Source organism: Phyllostomus discolor, chromosome 8 (genome assembly GCF_004126475.2).
Source record: "Phyllostomus discolor isolate MPI-MPIP mPhyDis1 chromosome 8, mPhyDis1.pri.v3, whole genome shotgun sequence".
NCBI classification, from domain to species: domain Eukaryota; kingdom Metazoa; phylum Chordata; class Mammalia; order Chiroptera; family Phyllostomidae; genus Phyllostomus; species Phyllostomus discolor.
The window spans coordinates 79,246,196-79,264,692 of record NC_040910.2 but is presented as its reverse complement, the minus strand read 5'-3'; the positions used below and the strand labels follow the sequence as shown (position 1 = coordinate 79,264,692).

Below are 18,497 nucleotides of genomic sequence, written 5' to 3'. Positions count from 1 at the left end.
GGATACCATAAAAGTAGTAGAGGATAGTGTTCTTGCCCTTCAGCAACAAATAGCTGACCTGGGAAGCAAACAATTACACAAAATGGGAGAAATTCAGGTCTATTTTTTTTTATTTTGTCTGTTTCCTTCTCTATGAAATGAAGGAATTGGACAAAGGTTCCTTCCAACTCTATTCTGGTGGTGCTAATACAGTACAAGCTGAAGAAATTCTGAGGATTTCGAAATAGGTATTTCACATACTTTACTCTCACACCCTAATTTCCATAAACATCCTTCAGATTTTATTTGGAGACTCGCTTTCATTCCTTCAGATAAAGCACCATTTCAACTTTCACCTGGGTTGTCCAAAGTTGCTTTTCAACCCTCCAACTGGTTCCTTCTCTAGCCCTCTCATTACTAATTTCACATGTTCCTCAGGGCTTCCCCACTGCTTCTTTATAATCCATGCCTATCTCTCAAGCACCCTTGTCCTACCGTCCTCCTAGTAATCTGCAGCCTGCCGACAGGGTGTTCTGTCTGTGAACCTTCAGGGAAGGCCCAACAACTCAGGGAACACTCTGGCCAAGCCAAGGAGGGGTACCTTGCAACACAGCTCCCTACTCTCATTCATCTTGTCCAATCTACTCTCTTTAAGCAGCTGATTTCTGACATTTCCTTTCTTCCCAGACTTACCATCCTACCAACCAACTGAGCCTGAAATGTTGACTTTATCATTTGTCTACTTCCTGGGAAAACTCTCAAGGGATCAATGCAACTGAAGTGGAATAGGAGGGAGAGTGCATAGCTGTAGTTAAACTAGTTCATGGTCTCAACTTACTGAAACAAATCTTTCTAAAAGAAACCATGTTTTTTAATGTAAGGGGCCATGTCTGGCACAGACCTGGTACAGGTTTCCCAGCTATCTGAAAATAGAGTGTACCTATGAAACCTTTAATAAGCTGAAATGGCGTAAAGCAAAGAGTATCCCCAGCTTTCTCAAAGCTCACATTATTACCTATTTTTACTAACTTAACTGAAAAGCATTTTTGCTTTGATGAAAAGTCATTGAACACTTTCTTCTTTTGTGAAAGGGAAGTAGTGTACAACAGAAACTTTTGGAAAGTGGGGGAGACCTGTATCCCCAATGTGTTCTACCTTAACTCCCTAAAGCAAACAGGAAAATAAAAACCTAGAAATTTCCAAAAATAAAAGGCCTGTTAATCAGTGAAATTCCAGCAGATGGCAGAAACCCTCGATCACTGCTGCATTTTTGTAGGAGCAAACTTTCTAGACTTGACCAGCAGAGGACAGGGAGAAAATGAGGTGAGCAGAGGACAAAAGTTTTCTACCTACCTTTTCAGGGAAAGATATTCCTACATTGTCCCCAAAAGAGTAGTTATCTATCAAGAGCTAAACATTATTGTAGTGTAGTGAAAAGAACACATGCCAGGACAGCCTGGTGTGGCTCAGTTGTTTGAGCCTCATTCCATTCACCAAAAGGTGGATTTCCCAGTATGGGCACAAGCCTAGTCGCAGGTCCAGTCCCGGATGGGGTGTGTGTAAAACACAACGGATAGATGTTTCTCTCCCTCTCTACCCCTTACTCTAAAATCAGTGAATGTGTCCCTAGGTGAGGATTAAAAATAAAAAATAAAAAATAAAAAAAACATGTGCCAGACACAGCTGGATTCCTATCCTCAAACTATTTACTAGCTTTAAGAATTCGGGCAGTTACTCATCTTTTCTGTTTTGCATTGGTAAAACTGTAATATCTACCCTTATCTGTGAGGATTAAATGAGTTAAGATCTGCAACATTATGCCTAGTATTTAGCAGACAGTGAATAAATGTGGGTTCCTCTTTCTACTACTATCCTTTTCTCAACTGCAGTAACAGGTCTAGAGTAAAACATTTTTTGAGGGTCTTTAGTCATAATTTTAGTGAAAAATTGAACAACAATAAGGTGCTAGACAAGTGAAAGTAGAAAAAGGAAAAATTTAGATGCAAGTAAGGCTCTTAAAAGGGCCCACACCAAAGGTTTGCAGCATTTCAAAAGGATGATAGCAATGACTCTCAGGACTCAAAGATTAATCAAATCATGGAATAGCACCCCTGGCCCTGGCTGGTGTGGTTCAGTGGGTTGAGTGCCAGCCTGCAAACCAAAAGGTCACTGGTTCAATCCCAGTCAGGGCACATGCCTGGGTTGCAGGCCAGGCCCCCAGTTAGGGACCTGTGACAAGCAACCAATCAATGTTTCCATGTTCCTTCCCTCTCTGCCCCCCTCCCTTCCCCCCTCTCTGAAAATAAATGAATAAAAAAAATAGTGCACCTAATAAATGACAACACAGTGACTAACAATGAAATCTTTTTATCATTTTAGAGAAAGAAAGCAGGGAAAAAGTCACACACATTAATAATCCATGATGCCAAGCTTCTGAAGAGTAAAAATTTCCCGGTTAGGTGGGATTTTTCCCTCAGTTTCTGTTTTATCAATATGAGTAAAATGCACCTGCTCCTTTACCAACAAGTCTTGCACTCAGAAAGAACGGACCCAAGTCTGGGAGAACAACCATTTCAACTGGGAAGGGCTAAAGCTTCCACACACAGTTACTGTTTTCTGCGTCCATCTTCATCTCAGTGGTGACATGGCCAATGCCCAGGGACCCTGTGGCGCCGATCCCAAGGTGAGACAGCAGCAGATGTCAATGAACACTATGTGGTGACAGTGGCTCACAGCCTGCAGACTCACAGCTCTGCATGGTGGGCTTCTACCTTCAACAGCTCACTGGGTTTCATGAAGATGCCTTCCATGGCTTTCCAGTAGTTATTCTGGCTTGGCTGAGCCATGCCATGCACCTCTTTTTGCCCACTGATGGGTCGACCATATTGTTCTCCTGTGACAGACAGCAGAACCTCGGTGGAAGAATGCTTGAACCGCACCTCACCGTCCCTCACCCAGTAGGGCCCGTTACAGAGCACTGTCCAGTCATCCAGATAATCACCTTCACCTTCCTCACCAAACGCACTTACTTCCTGGAAGACATAAATGATAGCAACATTAGCATAGCTGGTACATAGGCTCGGAAAGGGGAGGAAGGCAATAAGAAGAAAAACAAAACTACCCAAAAGTGAAAAATGAGAGGCTTTCCAGGGTTGTTTAAAAATAAGCAAATCATTTAAATTGTGGGAAAAAGGTAAGACATAGCAGACACAAAATCAGTTGCCCTAATATATGGTCCAAATATGTATTTTGCAAATAACCCTTTATTTCCCTTGTATTTTCTATTATAGTCTTCAAATACTTTATAGCTCTTTTTATTTGGCTTTAAATATTCTGCTTCATTCCCTTAACTAGATTTTAAGTGACCTGGTGAGAAACACAAGCTAGAGACAAGCAGACCCTGAATCTCAACTCTATTCCTTCCTATGTAACCCTTTCGAGCCTTTATTTTCTCTTCTATAAAATGACAACAATATCATCTTAAAGAATAATTATGAGAATTAAATAAAGTAAGAAATGTTAATTGAACAAATTAGAGCAGATCCTATCTTCTACTCCTTTTTTAATCCCATTCTCCTTAGGGCCAAATATTCAGAGTTTCTATCACAATAAAAAAGTTGCTGATTAATTCAGAAATATATATAATTTAAACACAAATAGCTATATAATTTTAAATGATAAAAAGCAGCCATTTGGAAAGTCTAAGACTAAAGGCAAAAGGATCTGCATGTAACCAACAATTCGACTACTACTACCGTATTTGTACACTAGAACTGCGCACGCAGGTAAATGCATGGCAGTGGAGCCAGGTATCTCACTGTCAGAGTGGGAATTTACAAATAAGCCAAGGAAGGAGGCTAGAATGATCTATGTGGTAATAGAGTTGGAGACATCATTAAGAACTCATGTTTAACTTAATATACATACAAATGGTTACACGTATAAACATTTATAGATATGTGTATATATGTTTACATACATGTTTCTTTGCTCTGTTAGTGGAGAAGGCCTAAAAGTAAAACTACTTCAGCCAGGTAACTGGTATCAACAGTAATAAATCATGTAGCTAGCATATATCCTTGATATGATGTGATGAAAATGGCACCTTACCTCTGTGACCTTTCTCCCAAAAACCCTTATAAATCCAGTCAAATCATAAGAAAAAAATCAAACAAATTACAGTGGAGAAGCACCCTATAATATACCTAACCAGCACCCCTCAAAACTGTCAATCAAGGTCATTAAAAACAAGAAGAATCTGAGAACTGTCACAACCAAGAGAAACTTAGAGACATGACAATTAAATGTGATACAGTATCCGGGATGGGATTCTAGAACAGAAAAAGGAGAGTAGTAAAAACTAAGAAAACTAAAATAAACTATGGACTTTAGTAGATAACAATGTATCAATATTATCAATTAACTATAGCAAACCTATCATACTAATGTAAAATGTTAATAGGGAAAACTATAAACAGAGTTGGAGTGGGAGGGAAGCAGTCATTAAGGGGTTCTACATCCCGCCAAAACTCAAGGCTTAAAAAATATGGCATAGGACCTGGTCAGGTAGCTCAGTTGGTTGGAGCATTGGCCCAGTATGCCAAGGTTGCGGGTTCAATCCCCCATCAGGGTACATATAGGAAACAACCAATGAATGCATAAATAAATGGAACAATGAATCAATATTTCTCTTTCCCCTTTTCTTTCTCTGTCTAAAAAAGCAATAAAAAATTTTTTTAATGGCACAATACCTAATTCATTTTCCTAATGTGGTCAGTTGGCATCATTAAAATAATAATAGCCCTGGCTGGTGTAGCTAAGTGGATTAACTGTGGTCTGTGAACCAAAGGGTCGTCAGTTCGATTCCCAGTCAGGGCACATGCCTGGGTTGCAAACCAGGTCCCCAGTATGGGGCATGTGAGAGGCAATCATACATTGATGCTTCTCTCCCTGTCTTTCTCCCTCCCTTCCCCTCTCTCTAAAAATAAATAAATAAAACCTTAAAAAATATTTTTATTGCAAGTTTGGAAAACATTAGGTTTCTTTACTGCAGGATTTATCAAGATAACTTGATATGCTAATGGATACTTAATCTGTCTGTCTTCCTCACTTATTGACTTGATCTAGATGTAAAGTCTCCATTTTGACCAGAAACAATTTCTTTCACACATATGTGACAAAGCCAATTCTCCAGGTCTGGAGAGCAGAGAATATCTACACCTAAAAAAGAAAGGACTAACAACCAAGTTGTCAAACAACTCAACTGACTAAAGCACAAAACAGCAATGACCCACAGGACGTCACTTCACCTGGTTTCTAGAAAGCGGTGAAATGAAGTGGTGACTATGGAGGTTTCGGCCAGTGTTGACATGTGTCAGTCGGATGGGCTGGCCACATCTGATGGGGGTTCCCCTCTCACACACTGTGGAGGTCTTCCCCCGTATCCTCCAGTAGCTATTGCTGTCATCCACAGAGGTCACACCTGTCACTGACTGCTGCCCACTACCTGCAGTCAAAAAAAATAAAAAAAAAGAGGTTGAGTTCATCTGGACCCTTGTTTCTTTCCCATAGCCAATAATGTGCCCCATAATATGCTTGGAGGGGTGGGGAGGAAACTGTATGCTTGCTAATAATTTTCTCTTTTATAATATTAATATTTGTGTAGGTACTAATATACATACTAATATATGTGTGTATAATATACATACTAATATATACATATTAATATATATTCACAACTAATACATATGAGAAATATATATATTTAGTGTATATATACTAAATGTATTTATATAGTATTAGTTATGAATGATAAACTATATCTAAGAGTGTACCATATTAGAAAATTCCAAGAATTTGCACCAAAGGATACTAAATAAATGAACATATGTGGGTTTTTTGGAAGCACAGTCAGTGTTTACCTATATATAGTAGTTGGGATAGCCTGTAGTATATCCCAGGTGTCTACTCATATAATTGTAACATGTTTGTAATATTATTTAATGTTTACTATCTATTAATTTTTATCACATTTCACAAATAAAATGCGACCAGTTTTTACTGTCAACTTTAATCCAAACAGCCATACAGCTCCCAAATTCCTATAAGTGATCTATCAATATATTATAAAAGTATTCTGAAGTCATCTAAATTTGATTAACACTGCCTAAAGTGGTAAAATCCTGCAAGTTAAGAGGCACTGGGTTCCTGGTTGGTGTGGCTCAATGGATTGGGCACCGGCCTGCAAACCAGAGGTTCGCCAGTTCGGTTCTCAGAGAGGGCTCATGCCTAGGTTGCTTGTCAGGCCCCCAGCCAGGAGTGCTCCGGAGGCAACCACACATTGATGTTTTTCTCCCTCTCTTTCTCCCTCTAAAATAAATAAATAAAATCTTAAAAAAAAAAAAAAAGGAGGCACTGGGTTAAACATGTAGCTTAACAAAAAAGATATGCAAGTAATCACTGGCTAGTTAATGTGTACTGAGCATTTACTAGGTGTCAGATACTAACCGAAGCCTTTTGACAGAATATTCATATTTGGTATGCACATCTATTACTATTATTATTATCACCTCTATTTTACACTGGAGTGTCAGTAAGGTTGAATAGTATGCCCAAAGTCATACAATTCTAAGCAACAGTACTCAGGTTTGAATCTCGATTCTCCAATTCTAAAACTCACATTCTTAACCTCTACCACGTGGCCTCCCACTCTTCTGTCAAACTCGCCCAGATAGGCCACTCTCTCATATAAACACCGCGGGTATTCTCTTCCCTAGGCCTCATGCACTACACTAATCTTTAAAAGTACCCCATATTTCCCAGATACCTTCTTTAGGTACTCTTGCCTATTCCTCCTACTTTTGCCTTCAGTCCCTTGGCCCTGCCTGACTGCAGCTTTTTAATGACACCCCTTTTACCACTTGACACATGACGTCTTATCCCACAGTTATCTGGGTGAATGTTTGTAACTAAACTACCGGCTTCTCTCTATTGCTTCTTCCACTCATGCGTTTTTACATCTTTAAAAAAAAAAAGTCCCAAACCCACCCCTTCCTCCTTACTTCTGGTTATTACCTTACAGTTCTCGTGGTTGGTCCTTAACTGCCATGTCTCACTAAATCATGATCTATACTTTCTGTCTTCTACTTCTTCACTTTCTATCACACCCCCACTTCCCCTCCCATCCTTAGACCCTGTGATTACCCAGAGTTCTATACCTGGTACTTATCCATTCTTAAATACAGTTATACCTCAGTACTCATCGGCTTCAGAACTCATCAAACCCTGCACTTGTCACATGTTGATGAGAAAAAAAAGTTTCAGCATTAGGCGCTTGCTCGGGACTTGTCGCACGTGCTAGAACTTGTGTGAGTCAGGACGCCGCCCCACAAGAGAAAATGCTTCATCACTCTTCACAATCGGTACTCATCGGTTTCTGCACTCATCGCAAGTTCTGGAACAAATTAACAACGAGTACCAAGGTACCACTGTACTTGTTGGGAGTCAGGACAAAAGCATGTATAAGCCCTTCAACCACTTTTTCAAGTGACTCAAATTGACACCAGATTGAGGACCACAGTCCATCCTGGGCAATTTCATTTACTCTATCCACGTCTTTAACCACCACATATACAAAGATGTTGAACAGATGCTCTTCAATGTATGACAATGGGTTGTGTCCTGATAAATCCATTGCATGTTGAAAATATAGTAAGTCAAAATGTATTTAATACCTAACCTACCAAACACCAGAGATTAGCCTAGTTTGCTTCTATTGAACGTGTACCACTTTCACACCACTGTAAAGTTGAAAATTTTTTTAAGTTGGGGACCATGTGTACTTAACTCTGTATCTTGGGCTCAGCACAGATTTCTGAGCTCTAGACTGAACCTGGTTCTCAAATCTGGCTACCCATCAGGAGCACCTAAAGAGCTTTTTAAAACTTACAGATTCCTACTGGCAGGACTCTGATTCAGTAGATCCAAAATAAAAAAGTAGATCAATTTAAAAGTAATAAACCAGACACATAGAAGGTGTTTGCTGAATGGCTGCTAGGATTACTAAGACATCCCAACACTGACAACTCAGTTCCTTTCCAAATCTAACCAGTCAGACAGGTTTTGAGAAACATGAACCACAAACTAGCCTCCATCTGAGAGATCTCCTTCCTCTCTTAGCTATTAGCATCAACAGTCATACAACACAGGCCCGTAGCAGTCACTAGTCCACTAATTTTTTTCTTTTTGGCTGTTTGTTTCCTTGTAACTTGCTGACTGATCACCATATCTCCTGTATTGAGAACAGTAATAGGCACACAGTAGGAGCTCATTAGACTGAATGAATCCATAAATAATGGCTGAATTATAAATGAACACACAAAGCATTTTAATTTCACATGATAAAAAACTCTCAAATTGGTTTCCTCTCCAATTCCAGTGAGTGCTTTAGTTTAAATTCTTTACCAGAAGGGTAAGGTTTGATTGATAAAAAGGGGGCAAAGGAAAAGAGTTGAAGAGCAAGTGTTACTATCAAGAGCAAGAGCTAGAACCTCTAAAGGGTCGTAGCCAAAGAGTGGGTTCTTGGAGTTCAAAACTTCAGAGATACAGCACTTACTGTATTTTTTCTACATGTCTGTCTCTCCCACACTGACTAGTGCTAGCCAGGAGTAACTGAAAAAAGGCTTTGAAACTGGGCAAATTTAGGTCAAATTCAGACTCTGTCATTCGCTAGCTGCAAGGCTTTGAGCAAGCGATTCAGAGTCTGTTTCCTCATCCATGAAATGAGGATATCAGTAGTGTCTACCTCGTGTGAATGTTACATATGAGAGTATATATGTAATAGATGTACACTCTGTAGCTCACCAGAATGAAGTTGGTATTATGATTAAGATGCCTTAGGACAACCCAATTCTCCGGCTCTCTGTCTCCAGAACTCAAGAACCTTGCCTGGGCTCCCCAAACCTTCCCAGACCACACCCCTCAGATTTTCTGTAGGCCCCGCCCCCCAGCGACTACCAGGCTTTCCCAGCCCACCCACACCCGGGCCACAGTACCTGACCCATAGCGCACGTCGTGTGAGTGCAGTCGCACGTTGTGGCGCGTATTGAGTAACTTCACCACAGAACCGCACGTAACGACAGCCAGATTGGATGCTCCCACAGCACTACACAAAGTCGCGAACAACAGTAGCGATACCACAGCCATTCTGTGTGTCCCGCAGTGCCTCTAACCTCCGAAGAAATCGCCGCCGCCCCCCGGAACCGGAAGCTAAGGGCGGAATCACAGAGAAGAGGAAATGAAAAAGCCTTAGTTTGGTCTTTATGGTTCCTTTGGCTAGAGCGGCCTGAGGAATTCGCTAAGCCTGGTTGCTTCCGATCCTCTCGTTCTGTTCCCGTGGCTCTGGCCCAACAGCTGCCGTCCTGAACTGCTTCTGGCAGTTTTCGTGACCTCCCGGATGATGCCCGGAGAGCTGGGTGGGAGAAGAGACCAAGGAATGTCCCGCCCACTCCCAGTGACAGGGAGCCGGAAGTGACGTATCACGTTGACGCAGCAGCGGCGGCGGTGGCGGCGGAGGATCGGTGCGGTGGTAGCTTACTATCCTTTCCCGGTCTGGGTTTGACGACTCCATTTTCCTCCGTGGGGGTTTAGCGCAACGGAGAAGCGGCGGGCTACGGGTAGGTGAAGTTCGGACTGGAAAACGTGCTGCTTGAATGGGTCAGGTGGGGCACCAGGCTCCTAAGGCCTGGTCCTGTAAGAGAAGAGGTACTGGGGAGTCGTATGCGGGAAGATCTGGGGTCCCCGGCCTTCCGAGCTCAATGAGGGAGAAGAAGGAGGAAAGCCGGATAGTTGCTCAGAGTCTCTAGGCTTTTCCGAACCCCGTGCCACCCGGAGCCCGTGAATTGGGCGGCCTGTTGTATCAACAGTCTTCCTCGAATCCCGTCCTTCTTCTGTCGTAGCTTCTGAAAACTGGGCCACGCGAAATGATTGGAAATGGGATGGGTCTCTGGCTTCTGAGTCAAGATCAGGTGATTGAATTGTTTGTTCTGGAGATGTAGTATCTATGGAGCTTTCAGCATCTCGACCATCAGGCCTAAAGGGCTGTGCCAAATTCCATCTTTTTCTGTATTATTGAATAGTAAAGTTAGAACTTTCTGTAGACGATTGGCTGCTTCCACAAACGCCTACCACAGAAATCAAAATGGGCTATTAGTCAAAATGTTGTTTTCTTCCAGTTTCTGCCTTTCTTTCCTGGCATTTCCTTGAACCAGCTGGAGCAGTACTTTTCCCTTGGTTGTTGCAAAAATTGATACTTACTCTTTTTTAAGAGGAGACCTAAGCTCTCCGAAAATATGCCCATGGAAATCCACTGTAATATCAGAAATAATTAGGGATTGTTAAGTTACACCACTGCTATAGTAAACATGGAGAGTATAAACAATTCTGAATTTGATTAATTTCTTGGAGGTGTGTGGCTTGGTTCTTTGTTTATTTGAAAATTATCTAAGTATTCATTGCATTGATTACAAAAGTATGATTGCTTCCCCATAGCTCTGAATTTAGAGCCCTTTTCCATAACTTGTGTCTCTTCAGCCAGGACCAGCCAATTCTTATTTAATTGGTTTGTCTGGGTACTACATTAGATTAGCATAGTATTATTGTTCCCTTAGAAGTTTAAACCTCATCAAGAGATTAATTACATTAAGCCATTGTGCCTTAGGCACATTTTATAGTTCTCCCTCAGTAGACCTTGGCAAGTAAGGAAGCCTGCCCAGGGTGGTGGTAACTTATGTCTTTGGGGGCAAATAAATTGGCTCTTGCTCCCAGGTTTTTGGTTTCAATAATGGCATCACAGTCAGAATCCTATGTATAATCCTTAGATTTTTCCCTCTCTGTTATTCCCAATAATATCAATCACCCGAATCCTACTTCTCTATAAAAGTCTGTTCCCATCAACATACAAATTGTATTCTGTCTGGCATTCCTCTTATCTGCCTCCAACCACTACTACTTTTTTTAAAATTTCCCTTCATAGCCAGATTTCTATCTCTGTCAACATTCTCGGCTTTTATTAAGTTTTCACCCTATACCAGTCTGATTTCTCTTCTGACCACTTGTTGAAATTCCTCTTATCAAGACCACCAGTGACTTCTGTATTACCAAGTTCCATACATGCATCATTCCCATTTTCCTCATTGAAAATATTCAACACAGCTTACTCCTTTCTTGAAACATTCTCTTTTCTTGGCTTCGTGGACACTTCACTCTTGGATATTCTCCGCTTGTCTAACTGCTTCTCGGTCTCCTTTGCTAGCCACTTTTGCTCCCTGCGTAGTGTCTGACCATTGAATTTTCTTTACAGTTTAACCCTGGGTTTTCTGTATGTTCCTTTAGGTGATCAGTCCCATGGCTTTAATAACCACCTGAAAGCATGGCTAAATCTCTAGTCCAGTCTTCTCTCCTCTATGTTGAAGAATCGTGCACAGAATGTGCCAGTATAATAACTGTGTGCAGGTGACTCTTAATGTCCCAAACCTAACATAGCATAAGAAAATTTCGGTTTGCCCATCATTCCAAACCTGGTCTTCCCTACGTCACTAAGTGATACTCTCATCCACATGGTTACGAAAGCCAGAAATACCTTGGATCCTCTTCTGCTCTCCCCATCCCCAAGTCTTATAGTAAGCCCTGTCATTTCTACCTCCAAAATATGTTTTGTATCTGTCTTCTATCCTTCATCTTCACTGCTACCACCCTGTTCCAAGCCACCATCATCTTTTTATCCTCAGTTCACGTTGCTTCCACTCAGATCCCTTCTGATCTGTTTTCTATATTGCAGGATCAGGTCAGGTCACATCATGTCATTTCCCTGTTTAAAATGCTCCAGTGGCTTCCCATGGCCTTCATAACCCTGCTTAAGGAGGCCCCTCTCTCTCTCGCATTCTGCTGCCTTCACCGTTCTCTGGCTATACTGGCCTTAGAACATCACATGCCATATGCCAAGTCTTTTCTACCAGGAGCCTCTTCCCTTGGCTTTGCATACCACATCCTACCCATTCTTCCTATCTCAACCTGAACTCTCAGAGCTGAGGGTGTTTATTTCCCTCCTACCACTTAAAACAGGTCTGTATAATTTGTCTGTGGTTTTTCTCCTGCACCAGAATACAGGTATCAAAGGGACAGGAACTTTGTCTTCTGTGTGTCTGGCATGTAGTAGGCACTCGTTAAAATGTTTTTGAATAAGTACGTAAGTTCTATCAGTTCTCTGTTTAAAACTCCACAGAAGCTTCCCAGCACCTTTCAGGTGGAGTCCAAAATTTAACATCCTACCAAGATTCTTATAGCTTCACCTCCAACTCATTATGAACCTACCTTTCTCTTCCCAAAGTAGCCGTCACTGTTCCTGCCACACTGCATCCTGGGCCTCAACCTGGAGTGTTCTTCTCTGACACCGCACTCCTCGAACTGCTGAAGGAGCCAGCTCCTCCACTTAGCTAATTCTTCCTCACTCTTAGAGTCTGTGTTTCAAGTCACTTCCTCAAAACCAGGTTAAGGTCCTCTACTATAGGTCCCCATGGTACCTTTGTCATCAATTTGTTAAGGACCTCTACTTGTAGTTTGTTTGCTTTTTTAATGTATTGATTTGAGAGAGAGAGAGAGAGAGAAACACCAGTTTGTTGCTTCACTTATTTATGCATTCATTGACTGACTCTTATATGTGCCCTGACCAGGGATTGAACCCACAACCTTGGCATATGGGGATGATGCTCTAACCAACTAAGCTACCTGGCCAGGGCAAAAGATCTCTACTTCGAGGTTAGAAGTCACCAAACTAAGTCTCCTGGACCATTATGGGTTGTCTGTCTGCTTCTGTCTCACAGTGGCAGGTGTGGCCCTCCATAGTTTGCCAACCCTGTGCTACAGCAGGAACTTTGCTCCTGCTGTATGTTTCCTAGCTGTGTGCAAGGCTCACTAGCTGTCACTCCCTCCTTGTGTTGCAGGGATTCTGAATCTGGTTACATATTTCAGTTGTTTCTGCTCCTCTTTTGCCCTTTCCTTGTTCCCCAAGGAAACTTGGAAAGAAAGGGGATAACTAATATTTTTAAATTACTTATTATGTGAACCATTATTAACAGTAGTGCTTTTTATACCCTGGCATTGAAAAGATTCTAAAACTATTTCTTACAAATATGATGTGTGTGCATGTTAAAATGATTGTGCATAGAATTAGCCTTTTCTGTATTTTAACATCTTGACTAGGTGGAATTAGGATTTTTTATAACAGAGTTCTGAATCCAAATTTGAAAGTAGGTTGTCTTACGTGGACTCTGAATACTTTTATTTATTGGCCCTAGCCAGGTACCTCAGTTGGTTAGAGTATCATCCCAGTATGCCAAGGTTGCAGGTTCAATCCCTGGTCAGGGCACATACAAAAATCAACCAGTGAATGCATAAATAAGTGGAACAACAAATTGATGTTTCTCTCTGTCTCTCAAATCACTAAATAAAAAGAGTACTTTTATTTATTAAACTTTTATGTTTTTGGATTCCAGATTGGGTAGTCATTCATGAACTATCCAATTTGGATTAGTCCTTGCTCATAAAGTACTGAGTGTCTTGTAGTTTAAACTCCACACCAAACTTCTGGGACTGTTCCCTAGACCACTGGGCCCTTTCAAACCTGAGCCTTTGCTTAATGTTGCTTTTCTCCAGACTATCTTAACTTCTCTCAACTCAGGCATCACTTTTTCTGAGGTATTTCCTGACCTCCCTCTTCAAAGTACTCTCATAATCTTGGTATATGACTATCATGTAACATTTATTATGTTTTGTCATAACTTTATTTATAAGTGTTTTGAGACAGGTTGTGAACTCGGGTAAAAAAGCATATTTTACTCATTTTTATATATCCAAATCCCAGTACAGAACTTGACCCTAAAAAAAAAAAAAAGTAAAGGTTAATTGAAGCTGCTAGTGGAGGGAATTAACAGACATCTCTTTTTGCTCTGGTCTCCTTTTAATTGCCTCCTACATCATGTTCAAAGGGAGGGACTGCTGAGGCCTCCCCTGTGGCAATCTGATCCCAGCTTCATTCCTCTTCCAGAGAATGTCATGGTAACCGCCAGCCTCTCCCTTTGAGCCCCATCTTGCACTGCAGCTGTGCTTCTGTCTGGAGAAACCTTCTCTTTTCACCACCCCACTCCCCTTGTGGACCTATTTCAGCAACAAATTTAACTCACAGTCGTAATATGGGGAATATTCAAGGGCATAAGTATTAAATACTAAATACAAAATCCAAACTATATCAGGCTCATCTCAGCTATCATGTAGTAATATTAATCATATACTAATAAGTAGCAGTGTTTTTGTCCTGGAATATTTGGCAGCCTCAGCCTGCAGCGCTGCTGCGGCACTCTCTGCACATCTAGCTCCCACAAGTTGCAGCAAGTCAGGATTGTGTCTGGCACAGCTCTTTTAACTGGAAGTCTTGGCAACAAGCTAGTTTGGAGGCATTCCCCAGCTACAGCACAGCATGTACTTTATTGCTAACCTAGGGAATGAGAGAAAAGCTGCGTGCCGCACAGAGTACCAGCCACCCCTGGGATGGAAGAAAGCCGTTGTTTTCATCGGGTAGGCTATCTGTTTCTCTTTGTTGAGTAGGCTGTAGGGCTTCTGGTCCGTAGGAGGTAGCTAGCATTTAATGTGAAGGTGTTGAGGCCTTACAAGATTGAATCTGTGGGTTTGATAGCTTAATTAGAGCAAACTTGTGTAGGGGCTGCAGTACCCAAATCTATTTTTAATGGCTCAGTTCAGGGCTGAGGAGAAGCGGTGTCAAAATTAAAATTAGAACACCGAATTAATTGGCAGAAATTTTAAATACTAATTTTTTGGCACCAGTCAAGTTGTATGGCCTTAAGGGTACAGATCTTAGAGGGGGAAAGGGCATCGATCTAACCCCAAGATTTCCCGTATCACCACGTTGCAGGGCCTATACCATGGTCCAGTGCAGTGGCTCTCAAAGTTTTTGATCTCGGGACCCCGTTATACTCTTAAAAGTAATTTAAGATTCCAAAGACATTTTGTTTATGTGAGTTATAGCTATTGATGTTTATGAGATTTATATATATTGATGTATACTGGATTAGACATGAAAATGAAAAATACACATTTTGAATTATAAAGCCACTACAAAAAAGTAATCACTTTGCAAAATACAGGTACATCAAATCAACACTTATACACCTTAAACTTATATGTCATGTGTCAATTATATCTCATTAAAGAAAATAATAAGCCTACTACATTTAAACATAAATAGTACTTTTAATGAAAAACAAGTATTATCTTCAAAACAAAAAAATATAGTGAGAAGAGTGGCATTGTTTTACTTTCTGTTTGCTTGTTTGTTTTTCATCTTTTTGACGTCTGCTTTAATAGAATATAGCTGAATTTCTCATGTGTGCTTCTGCGTTCAGTCTACTGTGGTACACGTCATCTAGCCTCTGGCAGACACCGCTGCACACTCTCGGGAGGGAGGAGGGTGTGTTCCCGGACCACACTGAGAACTGCTGGTACAGCAGAAATAGCTGTGACTTTGGAGTCAGACAGATCTTGACTCTGATCTCAGCTCTTGCAGTTGTTATGTTTGTGTCGCTTGAACAACTGGCTTTATCTCTGCGTCTGTTTCCTCTGTTGGACAGAGAGAGAAGTGTGCTGTAACCCCTAGGACAATGGAAGGGTTAATAGTTGTTTGTTAAGTGTCTGGAACTTGGTAGGTGTGTGATAAATATTATTCCTTGGGCACTTTTTTCTTTTTAATTGCTTAAAGCACCCTAGCCTTTCTAGGGTACTTTAGAAACCCAACCATATTAGTTTTGGTTGGGTTTTTGTATGAGTGTTTCGGGTTTGTTTTCTGATTATCTTCCTGTGCCTGCTCTATACGAATGTAATAATATATACAATTATTTTAGGATCCTTATTTGTTTTCATGTCTTTCTCCTACTAGCAGTCAACTCCTTGAGAACCAACAATCCTATTTCTTTTCAGTTACCCAGCTCCTAGCAGACTGTGTGTACGTGGTAGGCTTTTTATAACATTTGAAAAAAAATGGCATCTGAAACCTCAGCCTAAAATTGAACATAAGACTGTATCATTGCCTCTCCTTTTCCACCAGAACTCAGTACCTTTAGTTGTGTTCCCTTGAGCTTGGTTAATCGTAAGGTAATCGGTTATGGTATGAGTTGATATCAGCATGGATAATTTTCTGGAGAATTAGAGCCACAGAACTTAAAAAAGCTCATGCTAGGCTTAGATCACTTGAGGTAGCCTTTAGCCACCCTCCTGTTCTCTTCCCTTCCCACTGCCAACTTTCACTGGAATGATGGCAACAATATGAAAAAGTAAGTAATATTTAACAGATACTTAGCATTTGTATTTTGTGAAGAGCACAAAGAAGGATATGGCTTATCTGGTACAGAATCACAAAGTATCTTATGATGCCTCTCAGAGTGCCATTTATGTTTTCATAGTTTGTTTTTTATTTTTTATTTTATTCGTTTAAGGGAGGGAGAAAGGGAGAGAAACATCAATGTGTGATTTGCCTCTGGTGCGTCCCTAACTGGGGACCTGGCCTGCAACCCAGGCATGTGCCCTGACTGGGAATTGAACCAGTGACCCTTTGGTTCACAGGCCCAAGCTCAATCCACTGAGCCACACCAGCCAGCACTATTTTTATTTTTAGAGAGAAGGGGAAGGAGAGAGGGAGAGAAATGCTGATATGCAAGAGAAACATGATTGGTTGTCTCCCACACAGCCCCTAACCAGGGACCTGGCCCACAACCCACGCATGTACTCTGACAGGGAATCGAACCCTTGCCCTCTCTGTTCACATGTGGACGCTCAATCCACTGAGCCACACCAGCCAGGGCTGTTTTCATAGTTTTTATTACCCCTTCAATTGGAGAAGGTCTCCAACTTCCATAAGCTTATAGTCTGAGTGGAGAAAATAGACATGTACACAATGACCATAATTCAGAACAAGGTGAGGAGTGATGTTGAGTTTATCAGCAACCAGTTTCAGGATTCCAGAATGGAATCTTGATGGTACGATTTGTATGATATGTGCTGTTTTTTAAAGTTCTCAAGTCCCAGGAAGCTCCATGTTCTGGTTTTGGCATTCTCCACTGCAACTTCCAGGCTTTGGATGAGTCTGAAATCAGGGAAGTAGAAGACAAAGTTTGGATTGATGGATACAAAATTACTGAATGCTAAGGAAAATTAGACCTGGAATTCAAACTTAGTTAACATTTATTGAAACAGTGTATGCTAAGTTCTTTCCCCTATGTCATGTAATATCCTCAGCTACCTTGCAGGTAGGTATACTGTTGCCATTTTCCAGATGGAGAAATTGATACACACATTCAGTCATTTGCTCAGGTTTATATACCTGATACATGATGGGACCAGGGTTAATCTCTACCCTTAAGCTTAACAATCTTTGCGTTTAACTATGTTGCCTTTATTTAGTAGGCCCTGTAAATCTCTTTCAAAGTGTTGTGGTTTCTCTTGTTGTTTTGCTAGGTTGGGGGAGAGGGAAGAGTGGTAAAAATAGAGTTACAATTCTAACGTTTCTAAAAAGGTGGACTCAAGCTAATGAAATGTTTAATTTATTGAAAAGTTCTTTTGACTCTACCAATAGACAGGTATAATATATATGAAAATGCCTGTCATTAATTTGGCGCTTGTTTTCAAACTTCTTTTTTAAAAATATTTTATTTATTTTTAGAGAAAGGAGAAGGGAGTGAGAGAGGGAGAGAAACACACATATGTGAGAGATACATGGATTGGTTGCCTCACACACACTCCCAACTGAGGACCCAGCCCACAGCCTGGGCACATGCCCTGACTAGGAATCGAAGCAGCAACCTTTTGGTTCGCAGGCCAGTGCTCAGTCCACTGAGCCACACCAGCCAGGGTTTTCTTCAAACTTCTTGATGAGCGAATCACATAATCTCAATACTACCATCCTATATAATTATTTCTACACTGATTTCTTTCCTCATCTGACCATTCCTGCCCCCAAATGGTAAAGTGAGTAAAATTCTTTGGGGAAGTAAGATGGAATGTATAGAGAGAAGTCCAGTATAATCACCTTTTTAAAGGTACAAATGAGAGGAGCATCTGTGGGGGAATGGAAAGTAGAAGAGATGGAGCCATCCGATCCTTATGCTCTCCTCCCCAGGTGGAGTTGACTGGGCAGAGCGGTGGCATGTGGCTAAAAGTCTGTCTGTGAAAAGGTGTGGGGCCCTCTGTAAAGTCTCGTGTCTCGTTCTTTTATCACCATCTCTCTTCCTTCTCTAGTCTTTTTCAGGCAGGCCGTGAAAAGCTGCAGCGATGTCTGATTTTGTAGAAAGTGAAGCCGAGGAGTCAGAGGAAGAGTACAACGATGAAGGCGAGGTGGTGCCCCGAGTCACCAAGAAATTTGTGGAAGAGGAGGATGATGGTGAGGAGTCCCCAGCCTC

General features: G+C 41.2%; 2 protein-coding genes across 3 annotated transcripts in view; one reads left to right on the top strand and one right to left on the bottom strand.

The window, feature by feature from the left end:
• Nucleotides 1-2,330: 2,330 nt before the first annotated feature.
• SDF2 (stromal cell derived factor 2) lies at nt 2,331-9,266 on the bottom strand. The gene is made up of 3 exons (XM_028519711.2): nt 9,033-9,266; nt 5,289-5,485; nt 2,331-3,011 (listed from the first exon to the last, which is right to left on the bottom strand). Exons 1-3 carry the CDS (start codon nt 9,181-9,183, stop codon nt 2,724-2,726), a joined length of 636 nt encoding a protein of 211 aa, XP_028375512.1. The 5' UTR covers nt 9,184-9,266; the 3' UTR covers nt 2,331-2,723.
• A 110-nt stretch (nt 9,267-9,376) lies between these two features.
• Nucleotides 9,377-18,497, top strand: part of SUPT6H (SPT6 homolog, histone chaperone and transcription elongation factor) — a 31,242-nt gene continuing 22,121 nt past the window's right edge. The window contains exons 1-3 of one of the 2 annotated variants that reach the window (XM_036033338.1): nt 9,532-9,653; nt 14,532-14,607; nt 18,337-18,478. In XM_036033338.1, coding sequence (XP_035889231.1) covers nt 18,370-18,478 — 109 coding nt within the window. In that variant the 5' untranslated portion in view covers nt 9,532-9,653; nt 14,532-14,607; nt 18,337-18,369. Of the gene's footprint in view, nt 9,654-14,531; nt 14,608-18,336; nt 18,479-18,497 lie in introns of both variants that reach the window. The other variant, XM_028519710.1, reaches the window with a different exon arrangement.